Below are 21,445 nucleotides of genomic sequence, written 5' to 3' on the forward strand. Positions count from 1 at the left end.
CGGTGACATATCGCTTTTGTATTCTCCGCTTGGCGCCCTCAAAACCCGCTGGACTCGAGCAGTGCATCGGCCTCCTCCTACCTGCGCAGAGGTTTAACAAAACCTTCGCCACAGTCATATAATTAGCGATAGCATTCGACGTTTTCCTAGGTCGCACAAGAATTCTTCGCAATAAACAGTGAAAGTAGTGCGATGTGGACATGGGGCGGCGTTTATAGTGTGGTGCGGTAGGCTTTCCTTCGCAGTACATGTGAATGTTCTCGCCAGCCATTCGAGTCGTAGTTGTCAGTGTGGCTCGCAGGTGGTCACCGCGAAAACTTTAGCCTCAATTGCTTCTTTTCAGTCCGCGCTGCGGTTAGTGCCAAGTTGTTGGTCGTCGACCTCGCGCTCTTCCAGTCTTCCGAGAGCAAGCTCCTCGACGCGTGGTGGGGAGGGGCCCCGCACGCAGGCGATCGAAGCCGTCGCTGATTCACGCTCTCGCCCTTCGTCCCCACTTGCGCCCCGAGCCTGGCGCGTTTATGGCCACTTTGGCGTTATTCCGCTGTCACCAGGCGCGTGAGGGGCACTTATTAAACGGGCGCCTTCGTGTCGCCACCCGTCGTCGTCGTCGCGACGGCTGCGCTCCATCCGACAGTGCCGCGAGGCAACGTTTGCTTCCTTCGCTTCCGGGGCCAGTTAGGCGATTGCGCCGTCGACGACTGCTTTCGCGGCGTTCCCGTGCGAACAGCGCGCTGAGCTGGCTTCTGTACGAGGCTTCTCTTCGCCGATTCCCAGGCTTCCGTTCCGGCTTAAGCGCCTTGCGACCTCTTGATCGAATTCGAAACTATGCGAACGATTCCATCTCGGGGCATTTCTCGTAGTCTTCGTGCATGTCCTGGAGAATTTCTTCGATGTCTCGGGTAAGGCTAGCTTCACTGGTTCCGTTCTGAGTAGTCGCCTCCTTAACTGGCGTAATCCGCAGCTTCTACCATTCACTTAGGTGGCACTCTGGACTATTTGGCGTGGCATAGCAGAGAGATATAGCGCGGGAGAGGCGGGACATTGTATGAATCGCTCCCAATTTGTATGTTGTTTTTTTTTGCATACGCACTCAGAATTCCGATCCTTTTTAAAAACGCCGCTCGAGTTATCGTGCAGACAAGGGGAGGTTCTACAATACATTGTGTTTAACTCTGCCTGTCGCACAGAGCTCCGATGCTGCGGTTAACCGGTGCGCAGAATGCGCTCGCCTCTTCTGCTCCTCTTCCGCTGCACCCATCTCGCTGGTGCTGATATGGAGGAGCTCAGTCCTTGTCGCTTCCTCCGCAATCCCCTATCTGCTCCTTGCGCGCTGGCAGCAGCAGCGGTCTTGTGGTGACGCTTGCGGTGCATTTTGTTTCTCTGGCGCGTGCACTCGCCGGGTTCCCATGTCGCGATGATTCGGCGGCGTCGTTTTTTCCCATGGCCTACCCCCAGCCACCGCCGTTGCTATGCCCCGCTCCGTCTTCGTCGGGAGGGCGCGAGGATGAGGAGGGAGGCCTCTGCGACGACCTCGCAAGGCGGCGATCGCCTTTGGGCTCTCTCCCCACCCACCGCCGAGTGCAGCCTGTCGTCTTGTGCCCTCGTCCTCTTCCACCCCGCCCTTCTTCAAGACGGGCGTTTGCATTTTTGTGCACGACACTCGCGGTGCGTCAGTACTTCTCCCCCCCCCCCTCTCTTCCCCTCCCCTCTCCGCCGGTGTCGCGTCTCTCTGCGGTCTTGGAATGCGGTCCATGGGCGGCGGCGCCGCATCGCATCGCTTTTTTGACGGGCCGTCGAACGCCGCCGCCGTGCGGTTCCCGAACGACGCGGAGAATGCCGTGTGTTCTTTCTCCCTGCTGTGCGTACGGTCTTCTCTTGTCCGGCGGGTTCACGGACCCGACGGCAGCGATCGGCTGGTCGCAAAAGGAGCTGCCCCTGGGTCGTGACTGGAGGGTTGTTGTCGCGGTGCTTACCGTGGTCAACCTTCTTCCTGTCCGTTTTCCCGACGATCTGCTCTGGCAGCGAGTGTGAAAATGTGCTGTCTTTGTCAATAGTAACCAGGCTGCATGGTTTGCTTCTAGCTTGTATAATGGATCCCTTGTGGCTTTCCTAAAGATCAAAAGGTGTTGGAAGGTGAAGATTTCCAGACCTTACCTTTAACAACGATTTCAACTTCAGGGAAACTGCAAGGGCTCCACTGTACGAGCTAGAAGCAAACCGTGCAGCCTGGTTACTTTTGACAAAGGCTGTACCTTTTAAGTCCGATCTCCTGTTGTTGCAGTGCCCGTTGCAGGCTGGCAATCCCTCGCGGCCAGTAGTTTCAGATCGATGCTACGCATCCCATCGCCTCCTACGAAACGATAGGAACATCCTCGGCCCTCTTCCATTCTTCGTTGAGTCTCCTCGGAAGCTCGAATGCATTGCCGTCCCCATTTCACGCACTGTTGGCGAATGTTGGCGACGCACTGTTGGCTCCGTTATTGACTTCCGTGCCCAGCTGACAGGATTCGAAACCTTGCCCACTCGCGCAGTCGCACACGGCGGTGATTGCGTGGCCCCAGGGTCTGTTACGTTCGGCGCTTGCGCCTCACGACCCAATTAAGCGGTAGCATTTTCGCTCACGGCCAACGCACGATCTACGCCGGCGGCATCGAATTTTCTGCATAACGGGGCCCTTAAAGCTGTCGCTTTAAAACGCCACGACCGTCCATGCCAGCAGCGAAGTAGCTATGTGGCGCTCGTGACAGGCTCTCGTCGATTGTTCTCAGCCGGCGAGCAGCAGTAACACGGAAGCCAATTTCATTTCGCGGTTGGCCGCGCGCGCTAGCGCGGCCTGCGGCTTCCCATCGAATCCATCACGGCGCTTCTTCTCCTTTAATGGCGTTCGTTTCGAACGCTCCTCGCGGCCCCGCGTCGCAATGGCCGACGTTGTTGTCCTCGTTAAGCAACGGACGCACTCCTCCCCGAGCAGATGCACGAGTGCGGCAAAGACCAAACCTTCAGATAGAACCGGCTGGCTGGACGGACTCTGCCGCGAGTGGTTCGGGAATCGATTACCTTTCCTACCTGTGTGACAGCTGAGGAGGAGGGTGTGCGTGCGAATACCTGACGAGGCGTCGAAGGCGGCGCGTCCCTTGCTACGGGCCACCGCGACTGCGGCCGGCCTTTTGTTGCTCTCAGGGACTCCTGACAAGCTGGGGCCTCCCGTGCCCCTGGCGGCGCGCGTTGGAATGCCGCCGTCCCGTCGCCGTTGCTCGCGAGCAGTTAATGCGGCGTTCCCTCTGAAGTTCCCAGCCTTCCTAGACGTGGCGTTGAAGGCGAAGCAGCCTCTTATGTAGGTACGACCGGGCCACCCTCTCTCCTAGCCACTGACATTGCCCTGCGTTGTTGGTCTGAGTGCACCGCACGACCTACAACCGCCACGTGTGCGTAGTGCAGTAGGAGTCTTTGTGGCCGTGCGTGGCGAGAAAGGGGGGCATCGTTTGCCGTCATAGGGGCTGGCTGGCCACCGTGCGATTCGCCGTGGCTGCCGGCAGCGCTCCTCCCGCTGTTCGGGCCTCGAGGTCTCCTCCTAATGACCCGCGGGCCGCGCTGCAGACCGACTTCTCTGCGCCACGCCCCGTAGCAGCATCAGCCGCCGTCTTCTGCCTTCCCCTCTCACGACGCGGCGTCCGTTTTCACGGTCGTGCCTCTGCCCTCCCGGTCTTCCCCGCCGCTGCCTCAAACAGGATGCGCGCCCCGCGCCGCCGGACGGAATGAAGCGGGCCGTTGTTCCTGTCAATTCCAGTAGGACCTGCGCGGCATTCTGCGCGGGCCATCGCTCGGCTGCTGTCTCCCTCTCGGCCGTGCCCTGCGCGCTCCTCGCGGCGTCGCCTCTCATCTCCACGATCGTGCACGCCCGCTGTGCCGACGGAGGAGGGGGCGTTGCCGAGCCGACGTCTTCGAACGGGATTTGTATCGGAGATGCTGGCGGGCTGCGCTCGTTCTGTTGGCTGCCTCGATGAGACACTGCCTGCCTGCGTCTCGAGGGGCCCGTGTGCGTCCTCGTGTAGCGTGCCGCGCTCCGTGGGCGAATCGGTTTGCGGCTGCTGCTGCGGCCGTCGCGGTTCTGCTCGATTGGCCGCGAGGCCTCTCGGCGTGTGGGCCGGAACTGTTCCCGTGCGTCGCTGGGCCAGCAGCGAGGTCGGTTCCGCGTTACGCGTCTGTCACGCCGTTCGGTGACCCGCGGAGTACTCTTGTGCGCGCTGTGTGCGTGCTTGCGTGCCGAGAGGCCGCGGAGAGGCAGTCACACTGCCTGGTGGTCTGCTTGAAGAGAAAGTCTGACGCGACCATTGTCGCTGTGGCCGCTTCGATTTGGGTGGGGAAGACCATCGCCGCTCCTGCCTCGGGATGGTACAGGTGGTGTGACAGGGACTTGTAGTGGCTGGCCTTCGCGTTCACCGCAGACTTTTTCTTCTCGCGGCATCGCGCACCGGGCACAGAATCGTTTAAGAAGGGGTCTGCGTTTTGTCTACCCACGCTTCCAGTCCCAGTGAACTGCGTCCTCCTGTAATTTCCTTCGTCCCTTGGAGTTCTGGATTATCGTGCTTGTCAGCGTGCACACACAATCCTGGTGAGAATACTGTGCGCCGTCGGGTCGCTAACGTTCGCAAGTCGTTGCTCGCAACTTTCCCCCGGCTTATGTCTGCGCGCGAAGCAAGGAAGCCGCTTACATAAAGCCGGTCACTTCCTGGATCGTGCCGCCGGGGAGACGCGCCGAGGCCGCCGCCCCGAGGCTTAGCCGCGCCCTTCGTCATCTCGTCTCCGCGCGGGCCGATGCTGCTGTCTACAAAAGCCGTGCGCGCTGGCGTGAAAGGCGAAAAGCCGCAAGAAATCGCGCCGCGCCTTCGACGTGTGTGGCGCCCGCCGGCTTTTTTTTTTTTTCCCTCGGTCTGCGCACACAGTCCCTCGAGGCAGTTTCCTCGTCCCGACGGAGCTTGCTGGATCGCCCGGGATTCGCCCTCTAAAGTAAACGCTGTGCAGTTGTCCGCGTGTGTTCCTGTCTCGTTTACGGCGAATTCTGTCGCCACGTGATGCGGAAAACCGGTGTAGGGGAATTTCCGGGGCACCAGCCGCTCTGTGGAGTTGTCAAAGCACTTGAAAAGGTCAGCTGCACAAGAAGTCAAGCTCTGAACATCGATACGGCTTCGGGACGAAGGAAGGCGATGGTCGGTTTGTATGAACTGTTCGCCGGGTAGCGAAACAATCCCTGGTTTCGTCACGTGGCGTGGCCTCCGGCTACAGTACGCTGGCTCGTCTTGGGCCTTAAGGAACGAACGCCTGGGAACAGGCCGTGGCGCCTTCACCGAATTGCCGTGCACGCTGTGCGCTCGCACACACTTGCCGTCTTGCCATCCAAATTATTGACTTCATTAGACGCAAGACGGAACTGTCATTTGCAGCGCTGCCATATGTGCCGTGCTCGTTGGGTGTGTTTGTTTTTGTTCTCAGCCCTGGCTTATAGGATGACCTCTTGCTGTACTCCTGACCACTTGTTTGTGTCGTTGAGCCTTTAAGAGCGCTGCAGGGTCGGAGCACTCGGCGGTCGGGGCTGTGTGAAGGGAACTTGAACGCGAGAGCTATGAATCACTACTCGAGGCGATGCTGGTTGGTTGGCGGAGGACATTGGGGGCGGGGTGGGTTCCTCGCTGCGTCTGCGACCCGCGGTGGTGAGGTTGGCTGCGCATCTATTCTTCCCGCCTCGGCGGGAGGGTAACGGCGGCGTGACCTTGGGAGGCTGTTAAGCCTGGGAAAAGGCTGCGTCATCGCCGCGGGGCTGATGGGCAGCATCCGTCCCTCCGTCGCGCGCTGTCGTCGACTGCGTCTCTTGTTGACCAACCATTGGCGAGTTGTTGAAGCCGTATCGAGGTGTGGTCGCGAGGACAAAAAATTCTGCCTTACGCACTGGCGTTTGTGCGACGTCCTGGTGTGACGAGTTTTCTGCAGCAGCATCAGTGCATGGTTTGAATTTTGCTCTTAGTTAGCCATAGTTTTACGGTGCGTATATTCGCTGAACTTGGTGTAGAATATCTCCGCCACCACACGAGAAAGAAAAAGGTTGAAATACAGTTGAACCTCATTGCAACGAAGTTGAAGGGTCCCGCCGAAAACTTCGTTATAGCCGGGTCTTCGTTATAGCACGTGTTGACCGAGCTTCTCAGTGGAACCGTCATTATTTCGTTAGAACGAAATAATGAATATAACGAAGGAATGATTCCACTTGGAAGCTGGGTCAACACGTGCTATAACGAGGTTAGACTATAGTAAGGAAACTGTGCGAACCAGTTACGGCGAACTCTTATTCGCCCACTTTTACTGAGAGCACGTTCCAAGTTTCAGTCCGTCGAGATTACAGCGCGCTGATCGTGCGCTGCCTGAGTGGCCTCTTGTCTTCCCGCTCATTCGCCTCCACTTCCCAATAAATGCAGGTTCGGCGTTGTCCGTGCGCCACAGTTGTGCACGAAGTCTCGCCGGTTTCCTTGCGAGTGCCTTCGAGCGAAGGACCGCCCGAGAAAGCATGTGGGAGCCGAAGGGTTGTTCATCGCGTGTGCGTCGGCATTCCTGGAGCAACCTTGTCCGCCCTCAGGTGGGAGTGCAGAGGGATCGGGGCGTGGGGAGGGGGTAGGCAGGAGTACTAGCGTCGAGATAGCCCCCACCGTCGTCACGCGCGTGCTGACGCCGTGACCTACGATGCGTGAAATCCGGGGGCCTTGGGCGATCCCATCTGCGAAGCGCAATTCTTTTTCGTTTTCACGGTGTTTCTGTTTTTGTGATGGCGCCGCCTTCTTGTGTTGCCTGTTGCTCCCCCCCTCCCCTCTGTCCTTAGCTCGTTTTATTTTGGTTCGGGGCGCGCGTTTGTTTCTCCCCGCGCCCTGCCCGCTTTGCTCGGATCTTAGTAGTGCGGTCACGAATACCGCGCGCGAAATCGGCGCCCCTTTGTGGCGCGCGTGCGTGGAAAGCTATTTGCCTAAAATGAGCAGCAAGCAAAGCCTCCGTTAACGGGGAGTTTCCACTAGGCTCGCTTCCACTGTGTAGGCTCGCTTCCACTATGTGGGCTCGCTTCCACTATGTGGGCTCGCTTCCACTATGTGGGCTCGCTTCCACTATGTGGGCTCGCTCCCACAGTGTGGGCTCGCTTCCACTATGTGGGCTCGCTTCCACTATGTGGGCTCGCTTCCACTATGTGGGCTCGCTTCCACTATGTGGGCTCGCTTCCACTGTGTAGGCTCCCTTCCACTATGTGGGCTCGCTTCCACTATGTGGGCTCGCTTCCACTGTGTAGGCTCGCTTCCACTATGTGGGCTCGCTTCCACTATGTGGGCTCGCTTCCACTATGTGGGCTCGCTTCCACTATGTGGGCTCGCTCCCACAGTGTGGGCTCGCTTCCACTATGTGGTGTTGGGAACGGGGCACCACAGCCCACCGCTGGAACCAGTGTTAAAGATGGGGCTTCTATCCCACCGCTGGAACCAGTGTTGAAGACGGAGGGGTCCTGGAGATGACTAACTCGTTTAGCCCCACAGGTACCGGCTCCGAATGACGTTGACGGACTGCGTTATCGAGGAAACTGTACAGAAGGGTTTATTCTACATATTTACAGATGAGAATCGAATCGAAAGCAAATGCAATGCAATGCTAATCACACAACAACATCCCGTTAAATACGGTTCGCGTTCCCCAGATCCCTGACCGGGGAACTTAGTTCGAATAACGAAGTCCAATCGGATGGGCCATTGATGACGCTGGCGGTACCACCCACGGCACGGGGCGGTGCTGAAGCTCTCGCTCTCTCACAGCTTGGGGGATGAGAAGGGGAAGACAGTCATCAAACACAGATGCGTCACCTTGACCACTGCCGCAAGTTTTCTGTACGTTGCCTCCGTGGGAAAGCAGAATCCCGCAGCCTCCTCGCAGGTGGTTGAACCTTCTCGAACTCCCCCGCCGGATGGCCGAAGCACGAGACCCATTCGACACAGCGTCTTTCAATTAGCAGCCTCTCTCAGCGTGACCTTGCGTAGCATCTTCCAGTCCGGTGACCCGAAGGTCGACTCGGCCAACGTATACCGGTGTTTCCGCCGTGCTGCTGTGCATCTCTGCTTTCATCGTTGCCGCTGCTGTCGCAAGCTGTCGCCGCATCTTTGCCTAACGACGACACTCGTCTGACAGTAATTTATCCCAGGTCCGTGGGAGACAGCGTCCTTCGATCGGGTCGGAGGTTCGGTGATTTGGAGTGCAACAGCCCCGGCCGTCGTCGTCTATGCTTCTGCCGCCAGCGCCAGGCCTCGTCATATCCCTTGCTTTGCGATGAGACACACCCGGCTCTCAGGACCACGTTGTCCACTCTTAACAGCTCGTCCGCGGCCCGAAAAATCTCGAATGGCCAGCGTCCACGACCGCTGGGCAGGAAGAGATGAGGCCGGAGTCGGGTGGAAGGGCTGGTTTCCAGAAATGGCATCCAAGCTCGAACATTCAACAAAGAATGGCATCAGTGGACTGTTCCACGAGACAGGGCACTGACCCACAAGCAAGCGCTCGGAATTTGCCAAAGACCCACCAGGCTTCCCACAATGACAATAAATGTTTAATAAAACATTACTGAATTTTGGCGTAATTTTGGTGCCAAGAAAGCGCAAAATATCCCCTTTGAAATCGCCAAAGACGGACTGCTTGGACCAAGGTTAAAAACAAAAACCCACACACAGTAGGTGGTCCTACCAAGTACTCCTGTCTGCAACAATCGGCTGAATCCATCAGCATTTCCGTGCGGTTTTCCGCTCCTGAAACGCATCGAGAAATTCTGTTTTTGGAGAGCAGGACTCCGTCTAAGCAAGCGACCATTTTTGGGGGGACAAAACTGTCATAAGCACGTTTGAGACGATGGTCAGTCTCAAATATGAACTTTGCGCCGTTCCAGTAACTATGGTAACCCGACAACCTCTGTGCCGCCTAAACCAAACGCGCGCTCTTTGCCTAAAGCGCTTAACGCTTCTCTACATGTCAGCCTGCGGCTGACGTACTGAACATGGTGCTCTTCGTGGTCGTCGCCAACGTGACTTAAAATAGCACGTAGTCCTCCATCACTGGCGTCACACTGAACTTAACTCTTCACCATAATAAGTGGTCCGAAGCAAAGGTCTGGACCCGAGCGCATCTCTCAGGCTCCTTAAAGAGTTCTCTCTTAGGTCATCTCAGTATACGTCAGTGGGGCTCCCTTTCGTAAGGTGTCAGTCAATCAAGGGATCTACGCTCCGGAGCGTCTACGCGACGTTAAGCGTAGTTCTACTCGAGCTGCACTCCTGTGAGTGCCGTCATCAGTTGGTAGCATGGGAAATAGACACCTGTGATTTCTAACTCAGTGAGGCCATAGCCTTTGTCTAAGGTAAGGGAAAAAAAACAGTAACCTCCGATCAACTTGTTTTAACTCAAAAGTAGCCTTTCCCTGCCTGATTTCATAAACACACACAGAAAAAAAAGAGGAATAAAAAAAAACGAAACAGCCACTTCGAGTCGCCACGCGGGGGGGAAAGCTGACTCCCCGCCGCCGAGTTGAAAGGATTAGTCTTTCAGACGCGCCCGCCGGGGTCGCGCTTTGACTGATTGTACTGCGGTCAACTCGTGACAAAAGGCTGCAGAAAAAAACAATCCCCGACTCTCCCTGTCGTTTCCGCGCCCCCTCGAGGCTCTCCGAAAACCTTGGTCGCGCCTACAATGTCGATAACCGACTCTGGCTCTGGACAACGAGCAGTGACCAGCGCGAGAAGGTACGCCTTTCTCTCGCCCCAAGCAGGAAGCTCGGCTACCCTGTCGGCATGCGCGCTTCTTAGAATGCGGTGCCAAATGTGAAGGACGAATCCTTTTCAAGTGCGCCCGCCGAACACGCCTGCATGTGTCGTCTCGATTGTTCGACGCCTGCGTTCGCATGCGCTGAGTGCCGCGCAACCTTGCGCTTTCTGATCTCTTGGGCCGCTTTGCTTTTTTTCTAACTGGCTTTTTGTCCCGTCTAGGCTTTCTTACAGGCCGATGCCCCTTGAAGCACTTCGCGCCTGTTCTGGTCGGAAAACGTGCTCTTCCCTTTTCATTACTGCAGCCAGCCTTCGAACGAGCTGCTCGTGTCGCTAGATCGTTAACTACAGCTGCAAGTTTACGAGGCGCAACGCGGGAAGGCTTCACTTTTCCTTCCACTGCATTTCTTTCTTTCGCACCTGTGCGCGCAACCGAATTTAGGGCTTTGAATTTGATTCGTTTTCTCTTGGTTCTTGCCCTTTTTCTTTTTCTGCGCCTAGACTGTACCGCGTGCGTCTCCTGATCATACCTAGCTACGTCTAGTTTCTCAGTCGCACTTTGGAAATTTTCCTCGAATTCCAAACTGGCCTCTGTGCCTTCGCAGCAGAGTGCCAGCTCCACGCAGCTGACAGACGGACATGAAACTGCCCCTGAGATCCCTGGCTCATTCCTTAGGGAGTTGTCCTCTACCGCGTGCCTGTCGCTTTGCGCGCTATTCTCTGCATTGCAGTGCTCAGCTACATCTGAGCCCGCTTGCCTGCCGCTCGGTGCGTCATTCTCTACCTTGCAGTGCTCAGCCACAACTGAGCCCGCTTGAATGTCGCCATTCTCTGTACTGCAGTGCTCAGCTACAACTGAGCCCGCCTGGCTGTCGCTCTGCGCGCCATTGTCTACATTGCAGTGCTCAGCTACAACTGAGCCCGCCTGGCTGTCGCTCTGCGCGCCATTCTCTCTACTGCAGTGCTCAGCTACAACTGAGCCCGCTTGGCTGTCGCTTTGCGTGCCATTATCTCTTCGTCTAGAAGTCTGGCTCTTACTTCTATCTTTATGTTCGGCAGCCTCGCATTCTCCTTGCGCCAGCTTTGCCAAGGTAGCCTCTCCCGAGCCTTTGTCACTGAAGCCACTGTGACATCTCAACTCGATCTTACCGCGGGTGTTACTCTCAAAAGGGGTTTCCGCTGTTTCAACTTCGAAACCTTTCCCGATAGGTAAACCTCCCTTTTCGCGGTCCTGCCGGTTTGACGCCTGTATCGTCTCTACTGAAAGGGTCGCGCTCGTAACAGTCCCGACAAAGTTGTCCGTTGCCACTCCTGCCTCACCTGGAGGAGAATCCTCGCACTCGTGTCGTTGAGACGCTATCTCGGAATGCTCTTTCTTAGCATTACGTCCAACTACACTGGACACGGTCTCGGATTCTGCGGCATTCCTTGGACTACCGCACCGGTTGAACGCGTTCTCTGCCACTTCCCTCGTGGTGTCGCGATTTACCAACGCGGCTACGGTCCCAGACTTTTCGGGTCTTATCTGCGGACCTACTTCATAAGCATCGCTTGCTCTTTCAGGACTTCCGGCTCTCACACTACCGCCCTTTCTTCGTATTTCGTTTTGAAGTTCTAATATCTTTAGTTTCCTTGTTTCAATTTCAACCCTCCACTGTTGCCGTTGCCGTTCCTTCTCTTTTTCCCACTCTCGATCAGCTTGCTCTTTACGCGCTTTTTCCTCTGTGCGCGCTTTTTCCTCCTGTTCGGCTTTTTCTTTACGGGCTTCTTCCTCCTGTATCAAGTTCCACGTATCTACCAGCAGTTGATCGTTATTGCTGACCTGTTTACGAATGAATTCGCACAGTTCAATTTTGGTTATTTTGCTCGGCACTTCAAAAGACAGTTCCTCGCATATCAACAGCAAGTCCGACCTCCACAATTCCATTAGTTCCATGACAACGCCTTCTCCGCTTTGGCTCTGCTAACTCCACAATGCCTTGAGAATAACCCCTCTCAAACGACAAAGCCCTGATTCCCAGTCAAGATTATTCTCTGAATCTTACAGCCTGGCGAATCCCATAGCAAAAGCCAAAACGCTCACCCGTGGAGAAAGTACGATGTCGCACGGTCCATCCCAGCTGCTGCCAACCAGTGTTGGGAACGGGGCACCACAGCCCACCGCTGGAACCAGTGTTAAAGATGGGGCTTCTATCCCACCGCTGGAACCAGTGTTGAAGACGGAGGGGTCCTGGAGATGACTAACTCGTTTAGCCCCACAGGTACCGGCTCCGAATGACGTTGACGGACTGCGTTATCGTGGAAACTGTACAGAAGGGTTTATTCTACATATTTACAGATGAGAATCGAATCGAAAGCAAATGCAATGCAATGCTAATCACACAACAACATCCCGTTAAATACGGTTCGCGTTCCCCAGATCCCTGACCGGGGAACTTAGTTCGAATAACGAAGTCCAATCGGATGGGCCATTGATGACGCTGGCGGTACCACCCACGGCACGGGGCGGTGCTGAAGCTCTCGCTCTCTCACAGCTTGGGGGATGAGAAGGGGAAGACAATCAAACACAGATGCGTCACCTTGACCACTGCCGCAAGTTTTCTGTACGTTGCCTCCGTGGGAAAGCAGAATCCCGCAGCCTCCTCGCAGGTGGTTGAACCTTCTCGAACTCCCCCGCCGGATGGCCGAAGCACGAGACCCATTCGACACAGCGTCTTTCAATTAGCAGCCTCTCTCAGCGTGACCTTGCGTAGCATCTTCCAGTCCGGTGACCCGAAGGTCGACTCGGCCAACGTATACCGGTGTTTCCGCCGTGCTGCTGTGCATCTCTGCTTTCATCGTTGCCGCTGCTGTCGCAAGCTGTCGCCGCATCTTTGCCTAACGACGACACTCGTCTGACAGTAATTTATCCCAGGTCCGTGGGAGACAGCGTCCTTCGATCGGGTCGGAGGTTCGGTGATTTGGAGTGCAACAGCCCCGGCCGTCGTCGTCTATGCTTCTGCCGCCAGCGCCAGGCCTCGTCATATCCCTTGCTTTGCGATGAGACACACCCGGCTCTCAGGACCACGTTGTCCACTCTTAACAGTGGGCTCGCTTCCACTATGTGGGCTCGCTCCCACAGTGTGGGCTCGCTCCCACAGTGTGGGCTCGCTCCCACAGTGTGGGCTCGCTTCCACAGTGTGGGCTCGCTCCCACAGTGTGGGCTCGCTTCCACAGTGTGGGCTCGCTTCCACAGTGTGGGCTCGCTTCCACTGTGTGGGCTCGCTTCCACTGTGTGGGCTCGCTTCCACTATGTGGGCTCGCTTCCACTATGTGGGCTCGCTTCCACTATGTGGGCTCGCTCCCACAGTGTGGGCTCGCTCCCACAGTGTGGGCTCGCTCCCACAGTGTGGGCTCGCTCCCACAGTGTGGGCTCGCTCCCACAGTGTGGGCTCGCTCCCACAGTGTGGGCTCGCTCCCACAGTGTGGGCTCGCTCCCACAGTGTGGGCTCGCTCCCACAATGTGGGCTCGCTTCCACAGTGTGGGCTCGCTTCCACAGTGTGGGCTCGCTTCCACAGTGTGGGCTCGCTTCCACTGTGTGGGCTCGCTTCCACTATATAGGTTCGCTTTCAGCACGTTCTTCAAGAAGGTTCATACTTACTTTCTGTGGGTTAGTAATGTATATCGTGTATAATTACGACGCGAAAAGCGACCTGTAAGTCACGTTGCTCGAACCTCCCGGAAGTCTGCTCACGACCCATCCAGTACAGGTGTGCCCTGCTCCTACCAAGCAGGCTCCCACCGAACCAGCCGCTGTGTGGCGTTTGACCGTCCAAACGTCGGTCGGAAGATGGCTGGCTTCCAGAGACCTGCTTGTCAGGAGCGGGATTTTCTCACTCCGCCTTTGATGACGGCCATTTGCGGATAAGCGCGGTCCGGGAGGAACGAGTCTGTCTTCGCTGCATCTTCGCCGCCCGCGAGCGGTCGAGTCTGCAGGAACGGCGATTGCGGCGCTCGCGCACTTGGCAGAGAAAGAAGCCTGGCTGTAACGACGGACGGGCAAGGGAGAAAGCGCGCCCTCGGTGGAGAGGAAGAGACGATAGGTTCGGTGCCGGCGCATTCCAGAGGGGCCGAAGGCAGTGAAAAATGACGGTCCAGTGGCGGCGGTCCGTCAAGCGGGCTTCCCACGGCCAAAAGGCGGCGCCTTTTCGACGGTGCTCGCCAATACCGAGAGATAGATCGCTCGGGCTCGCACGGCGCCGGTGTTGCCGCGCTCTCTGGTTGGCTGCGAGGAGGAGAAAGAGGGGAAGGTAGTGTGGGGGAGGAGGATGGCCCTCCCTTAATGGGAACTGTGTGTGGCGGTCCCGAAAGACAAAACGCCGACATCTTTTTTGCTTTTCCCCCCGCGAGGCTTCCTTCCGGCTATCTTTGCGTGCCTCGCTCTGATCGAGGCTGTGATTTACGTTCGGCGGGGAAGACTGACTGAGCGCCGGCTGCCGCGGTCTTCATTTCTGCTGCCTGCGCTTTCGCTTCTCGACCCCTCCTTCATTGGCGTGTGGTGGTGATGCTCCGGCCGTTTTCTCGCCTTGCATCTGGAAAAAAACTTATGCGGTCGGCGAGGTACAGGAGCGACGCGCGTTTACTGCTGGCATCAGGAGTGTGCCGTGTTTTCGTGGCGGAATCCAGACTGCGGCCGGTGTGTAGGTACGACTGGTTTCCGAAGATTATCCACCCGAGCGCACGCAAGATTTTGTCCCCGTTACTGTGAAACCGGCGTTGGTGCAATGGCGCACCCCGGGGGAAGGAAACAAAAGCCTTTTGTTTCTGGATGACGCTGGGATTGCGTATGGGCGATGCTGACGCCCTCTATTGCTACATCCGGGAGTGAAAGGGAGGAGACCGCTTTGTTCTTGTGCGCGAGAGGGGGAGAAGGCGGGTAACACTTTGTTACGATCAGTCTTTGTGCGCGTCCATCAAGGTTTCCAGATCCGCATAGAGGCCGTTGCCTGTCCAAACATCACGCTTTCTTGTGTGCACGGTGCCGCGAAAAATCCGCCCTTATATCCCGGCCTACAGTGTATCCGCCTGTGCGGATTCTTGAGCGTCCACGGGGACACAGACTTGCGTGCTTACCACGTGCGCGAATTCTCTTTGAACAGTGCAGCGCAATGGAATGACGCTTTGTTTGCACTTCCGTGGGCATATTCCATGAGTGGGGGGGTATTCCGCGGCGCTCTCTGCTCTGTAATGGCTGTCGGTCGAAGAAGCCAGACTTGACTACGCCCGGCGCAAAGCAGCGCCGCCGCTCGCACGTGGGACTCTAGCGGGGCCCCTCCTCAAAGACGTGGGGGGCTGGGTCGTCTTCGTTGCCCGCGCGGGAGGAGTCTCCCTCTGGCGTCTGCGATCCCACGCCCGGCGCCGAGGCGCCGTCATTCCGCCTTCCGCCTCGCTGGCGGCGGCGGCCTCGCAGTCCGATTGTGTTTGTGTGTGTGGCGCTGTTAATTTCCCCAAGGCCGTTCTCACGGAGCGTGTGGCGGACACGTTGTCGCTGTCATAAAGAGGCGCCACCGTCGCCGCCGCCGCGCGTTGCGCACGTGTTGTGTATCTGTGTGGGTTTGTGCAAGCCGCCTCTGTCCTTCCCTCTCTCCCATCTCCTCCGTCGGCTCGCCTGGTGGTCCTCGTAGGCACCTCCCCACTTCTGTCCTGTCTGTGATCTCTCTGCCGGGGCCGTTTTCTGTCCGCGAGGCTCGGGTCAACTCTCCGCTTCGGTTTCGTTCTTCAAGCGACGCCTTTTCCGTTTGTTGTTTCGTTTCGTCGGGTATCTTCCGCGCGAAAGACGGTGGCCGCCTTTTACGACTGTTGCGGGTGACCCCGCGCGCGACGCTTTCCAAACATTGGTCTTCGCCTGCGGATCTTCCGTCGCGACGTAACCGAGATGCCTTCGCTTTGGCATATGTGTCTCCTCAGTGAAGCGACCGTCTCTGTGCGTCGGAGCCTCTGCATTCACGGCGGGAATCCGCAGATCGAGGTCATCACTCGCGAACTCGGGCCTCTAAAGTGATGATGACGATTGATCCGGCGGTTTCTGTCTTAGCCCTACCCTTCGCTCTCTCTTTCGACAATAAACGTGCCACGCCGTGAAACACGCCTTTTTCTCTTCTGTGTTGCACGTCAGCTCGTTCCTCCCGTGCCACTTGTACGTGCTAGCTGCGCGCACCGCAATCCTTCTCTCCGTTTTCTCCCCCTCTGGATAAGCCTTACCACTGGTCGACGCGGCGCCCACGTCTTGTTTGGCCCAATGTTTTCGCACGCTGCTGCTTCCGTCGTATTCTTTCCCACGTTGCTAAACGCCGAGTGCTAAGAAGCGGCGTAAGCAGTCCTATTGCGCGCCATGCGGGCGGGCACTTTCCCCTCCACGGCCTCGTCCCATGAAGAAGGGGAGGGGGGTCTCGTCGTCTCCCGTGTCGCGCCGTCACCTCGAAACGAGCCTGTGCATCTCTTCCTCGTGACGTTGACACACTACCCCGTGTGAAACGAGGCGGAACGCGAGGCGCATCGAAACAATCCTCGCCAAGCAGGGCGAAGAAATAAAAAGAATGCAAAGCAAATCAGCTCAGGGGAGGTGAGAGAAAGAGACGAACGGAGCGACAGATTAATAAAGAAAGCGACAGCACGGCGGAGGCGCGCTCACATCCTCACTGCCCTTCCCCACTCCCCTTCCAGAAAACTTGGCGACGTGTTCTGTCCCTCCATTTCGGAGCTGCCACACATGCGCCTGCTCCGTCGGCCTGACGCTCCCCAATGCGCTAATAAGGCCGGCATCGTCGGCCCTCGCCTTTTGCGTGTTCTCTTTTTATTTTTTATTTTTTTTTTTTGCTTTGCGCACGGGTACGGGGCCCTCCTTGGAAGAGGGAACCGCACCGGTGGCAGGCGCAAGTTGCTGCCGCATGCTTTGTTCCCTTACGCGCGCTGCTCTGTTTGCCTAACCGTCTTGTAATACTCGCTGAGGAGCGGAGGCAGCAGCGGCCGTTTCAACGCCTGGTTCGCCCCTTGCTGCGTGTGAAGGAAACGCGCGAAAAGCGGCGCGCCCCGGTCTGTCATCTCGCGCGCGTCGCGTTGTTATGCGGAGGTGCGGGAGAACCCTCGAAGGTCGCACCTTGCGCCGTGATGTCTTGTCACTCGGCATTTGTGTACTCAGTGCACGCCTTCGCTGCTGCTGCTGCCGGGCATTCACGTCACGTCCAGTCCGCCGTGACGCTGAAAAGAAAGGGTTTTCAACGAGGGCGCACGCGCAACCGTTTCTGCTGCGGCGCTGCCTGTCCTCCTTGTACGCACCCGGACGCGGTTTGTTTTCTTAGGTTTGGGGAGAAAGGGGGGGAGGGGGGAGCTGCGGTCCACGTTTCAGGAAAGGGTGATGTGAGGGCCTGTTGCGTAACATTGTGCGCGGAGAATCCGTTGCGCTCCGCGCGACCGCAGGTAATGTAAGCAAAACTGTATCGCACCACCGTAGTGCGTGTCCGTTTATTCCCCCCCCATCCGAATTTCCCGCCCGTCCCGCAGGTTTCTCCGTTTTCCCGCATGTTTTAAAACGCCACTCCTGACCGTGGCGGCGTGTCAAGTGCGTGCGTGCGAACCGTTTCCTGGTCTTGATTGGGCGCGGCTCGAGACGGAGACTGCGCGTTGAGGCCCGACGCGCTGTCGCCGGTCGTGGTGTGTCTGTCCTCTCCCGAAAACGCGCGCTAATATGCTCTCGGGGCGGGGAGACGTCACGCCCGTTTAGGGAAGCGCGTGCGCGTTTGAAGCGATTTGCATAAACTGGGGCCGGGAATGAATGGAGAGGGGGATCGTTTGCTTCCTTTCTTTTTCTCGGCTGACGCGTGATGACGGACACGCCTGTCCTGTGAACGTATTTTTGAAATTTTTGTGGCCTGTGGTGTCAAGCGCTGACGGCTGGAACAAACAGCTTCGGTGTGAGAAGTGAAGGGGAGGGGGGGATTTGGGGCTGGCTGTTAAGTCCTTAGTCTGTGAGCGACGTTGAGCGGGACCAAGTTCGCGAAAGGGTGGTCACGTCGGTCGCACTCACTGCTGCGTCCATCTGTTAATTCGCGCATCCCTGTTGGGCTTTATTCCCGTGGCCTCTGTTTAATGACAGCTGACAGTTTTAATTCGGTAGCGCGACCTATAGATTTCACATTCAGCACTGCGTCCTTCAACGTCTTAGTTCTCTTAGCACCAGTCCGTAACGCTGCTGGTTTAGAAGACACCAGTTCCATTCGGCGTTACCTAGCATTGAAGGTCAGTTCTCGTTGTGTTTAGTGTGCATCGACGGCGGGAACAGGCGAGCATGTTCTTTCGGTTGCCGCCTCCCGTTTTTGTGTGCCTCGTTCCCGATAGCAAAGCGACGCAGTAAGCGTTGAGTCTGCATAGCGCGCGTGTGCCGACTTTAGCATACGAGGGCGTGCGACCTCGCCTGTCGGCGAAAGTGCAGACTCGAGTCCGCGTGCGTGCGCGTATCGACTTACTTGCCTCGTGCGTCTCGAAGCATGTCAGCGTCTTGTTTTCTTCCGATCGCTGCCGCTATCGTGCACGCTTGCGTGTCAGAAACGGATCCGGCCGACGAGTGCTGCTGGGACACGTGACGCCGGCGCCGTCATCTCGGCGGGGTTTATTTCGACGCCAATCAAGTTAGCGTACTTTTAGACGCTGCATGCAGTCAGTGTCCCCACACTTCGGTCTGCCGCCTGCGCGACTTGCTCGCGGATGGCAGCGACCATAAAAACGCTCAAGTTTAGGATTTAGGCTGCAATGAGATGTTAAAGCTGTGGGAGCTGTCGGGATTCCACTCGTCTTCCTATCTCCATTCAATGTTTCTGCCGCGTTAACCCGGCGCGATCCTTGTTATGCTTATTTGGATACCCTGCAAAGTTGGGTAGATTAACGATCCCGCTTCTCGTCTCATGTTTAAAGTCGACTGTGAGGGGAGGAGGGTCAGTTTGGAATCTGGGACCCTGGTGTGCAGTCCTGGAAGAAGGGTTTTTTTTTTTTTTTTTTACTGTCCTCAATTCTATCCTGTCACCTTCCATATCCTGCACCATCTCGTCTTATGCGATCGCCCCCTAAATAGCGATGCACTTCATCATCTTGACGCCCCTCTATGTTGTAACAGACGTCTGTACTACGTGCGTGACCCTAAACTGTCTGACAAACAGCGACTGCCCGCGTGCTCGCAAACCCTTGCGCGTCTCTCTATACTGCGGTGGAAGCCATGTAGCAGGCAGCTGACGAATCGATAAACGTCGAAGCGTTTACCGAAAAATCGATGACGTCTGCGCGTAGGATGTTTTGCGGACGCTTTAGGCACTTACCTGTAAGCGCGTGCGTGTACGCAGTCTAGTCGCATGGTGTTTCTTTTTAAGATATCTTCTCAAATGCGCGCCTATACGTCGTTTTCTCTGGCGTTCTTAAGAATTACGACTGTTGCCTCGCTGCTGCAGCGCTTTGTTCGTCGCTTGTCAGGCGTGGCGTGGAAGCCTGCAACTCTCGCTCTACTCGAGCCTTGTGAAGTCGCGAGGTGACTTCGATCTGAAGCGCCCATTTCGTTTTTTGCTCGTTAGCAGCTAAGCGGGTCTGAACATGTCGTGTACATGTCGCTCTGCAGTGCAGCAGGGGTCAGCGCTACTGCCTGTCTTCTCACGTCTGCAAGAAGTTACGTAACCCCCGCGTTTGCCGTAGAACGGGATTGCGCTGCGCGGTTGCAATTCGTCGGGTGGTTTTCCCAGTCGGTTGCTGACCGGTCGGTCTTTGTGTGGTCATGAATCGCAATAGCATAATATTGAAAATAACTGGTCACAGGCCAGGTCGAAAAGCTGGTTTGTTCTGACAGTCAGGTTCAGTTTTTTACTTGATCGGTGACCTAAGGTTTCGCTTTAATTTTTTTTTTCTTTGAAGGCAGACTTGCTTGTAAGCGCCGCGTCTGTATACGTCCCGCAAATTTCTCTTGGCCTTGTCTACTATATACGGGCATGAGACTCGCTGAATAAGTTCTTTTGATTTTTTTTTATCCTGATTGCAGACGCGCAGCAGTCAGTCCAGTTGTGAGCTTCGCTGTTGCTTTCTTTCGCGTGCTGAGGATTTCCTAAAAGTTGTATTACGAGAGCGGGGTGGATATAAGAGACTCGTAGCTGCCGGCCTTCCCCGTAGCGATTTGTTAGTTTTTTTAATTGACCGGTGAACTTGACTGGCTGCATCGCGGCACTGTTAACTTGTGCCTCGGAGTTCCATCTCGCCGCTAAAAATCTTCGTAACTGTTAACTGGAAATTCTTTCCGGTCCTACACCCGGCCAGTTTCGCGCGGCCTTCTAAAGAGGCAATTTGTTGCGAGGCGGTTGCCAGGGCGCCGATAGTTACTCTCAAATAGGACTGGCGCCGGAATTCTAAATAACGGCAGACTGCTTGCACTGTCGCGGCTGCTTGTGGCGCCAATGCAAGTCGATCGTTTCTCTAGGGCCGACATTTAACTGACCGCTTTTTTCTTCCCTTTTTGCTTTGCGCAGGATGGCCTGGTCGTGTTCAGCGAGGAGCGCGACGACACCGGGGCGGCCGAGTCTCCCTGGCCCATCTTCAAGAACGTGGTGTGCGGGGTGGCCGTCACTGCCCTGGGTGCCCTCACGCTCGGCGCCTTCCTCACGTCCAAGTCGTAGTTCCGCCACGGCCCCCGCGGCACTGCGCTGCACTGGACGACCACTGCTCCACATCCTCTCGCGCGTGCGTCGTCAGTGCGTGCGCTTTTACCTGGCTGACACCACTACCGCCACCACCACTACTACCACACACAGACTTCACGTGTACCTGCACCAACGAAACGAGGGGGATCCGGTCTCTGCCTGCTGCCAGCTGCCGTGTGTCCAGTGTGCGTGACACCGCTGATCGGCACGAGAGCACGGAGGCGCTGGTTTATCGTGCGGGGATTCGTTCACACGTCCCGCATCTCTGCCGAGTGCCTCTCGCCGACAGCGATGGCGCCAGCGACCCTTGTCTGTGGAAACGGGCGCGACGCTGGTCTGCGCGGACTTGCGAGTTCTCCGGTAACACAAGAGTCCGTGTATTGCCGGCCGCTGTCCGGACGAGTGTCGTGACCGCCATCTCGTGTTGCTAGACCTCAGCAGGTGGCTGGAAGGGCCCACGGAGCCCCTCATACTGCGTGTGTGTGGTTGGTGCTCGCGGAAGCAGCGGTGTTATGAACGACCACCTGCGAACCTCCCACTCCGTCAAGAGCCACCGCCGTGCACCAGCGATGGCCGACTTGTAAACGCGGTACTTGGAACTGCGCTGCGTCGTCATGCCTGCCCGCCATGCCTGCCCGCCGGGACTTGCCGAACGAAAATGTGATGGGTGGTGGCAGCGGCGAATGGTGCGATCGCAGAATTTTTGGGTTTTTCTCCTCTGGCCTGCCTGCGACGAGCTCTTCTTCGCTGCAAGATTCTGTATGTGCGCGTGTGCCGGTAAAACTTTAGTTGCCTTTTCCTTTTTTTTACTTTGAAACGCGTTTAGTCTCCCTATCTATCCATGTAAACACACGAAGAGCGCATTCTTGCGCCGAGCGACCACCTGAAGCAACAGCCGAGCTAAATATATCGAAATGTGG

General features: G+C 56.8%; 1 protein-coding gene across 1 annotated transcript in view; it reads left to right on the top strand.

The window, feature by feature from the left end:
- The window catches only part of LOC149342350 (apoptosis regulator Bcl-2-like), a 70,983-nt gene extending 49,825 nt beyond the window's left edge, over positions 1-21,158 (top strand). Inside the window, exon 2 of the mRNA XM_089544644.1 lies at positions 20,355-21,158. Within this exon, the coding sequence (XP_089400770.1) occupies positions 20,355-20,501 (147 nt within the window). The 3' untranslated portion in view covers positions 20,502-21,158. The remainder of the gene's footprint in view (positions 1-20,354) is intronic.
- Positions 21,159-21,445: the final 287 nt, after the last annotated feature.

The sequence above is a fragment of the Amblyomma mixtum genome, chromosome 5, assembly GCF_055824585.1.
Source record: "Amblyomma mixtum isolate Tamu chromosome 5, ASM5582458v1, whole genome shotgun sequence".
NCBI lineage: Eukaryota > Metazoa > Arthropoda > Arachnida > Ixodida > Ixodidae > Amblyomma > Amblyomma mixtum.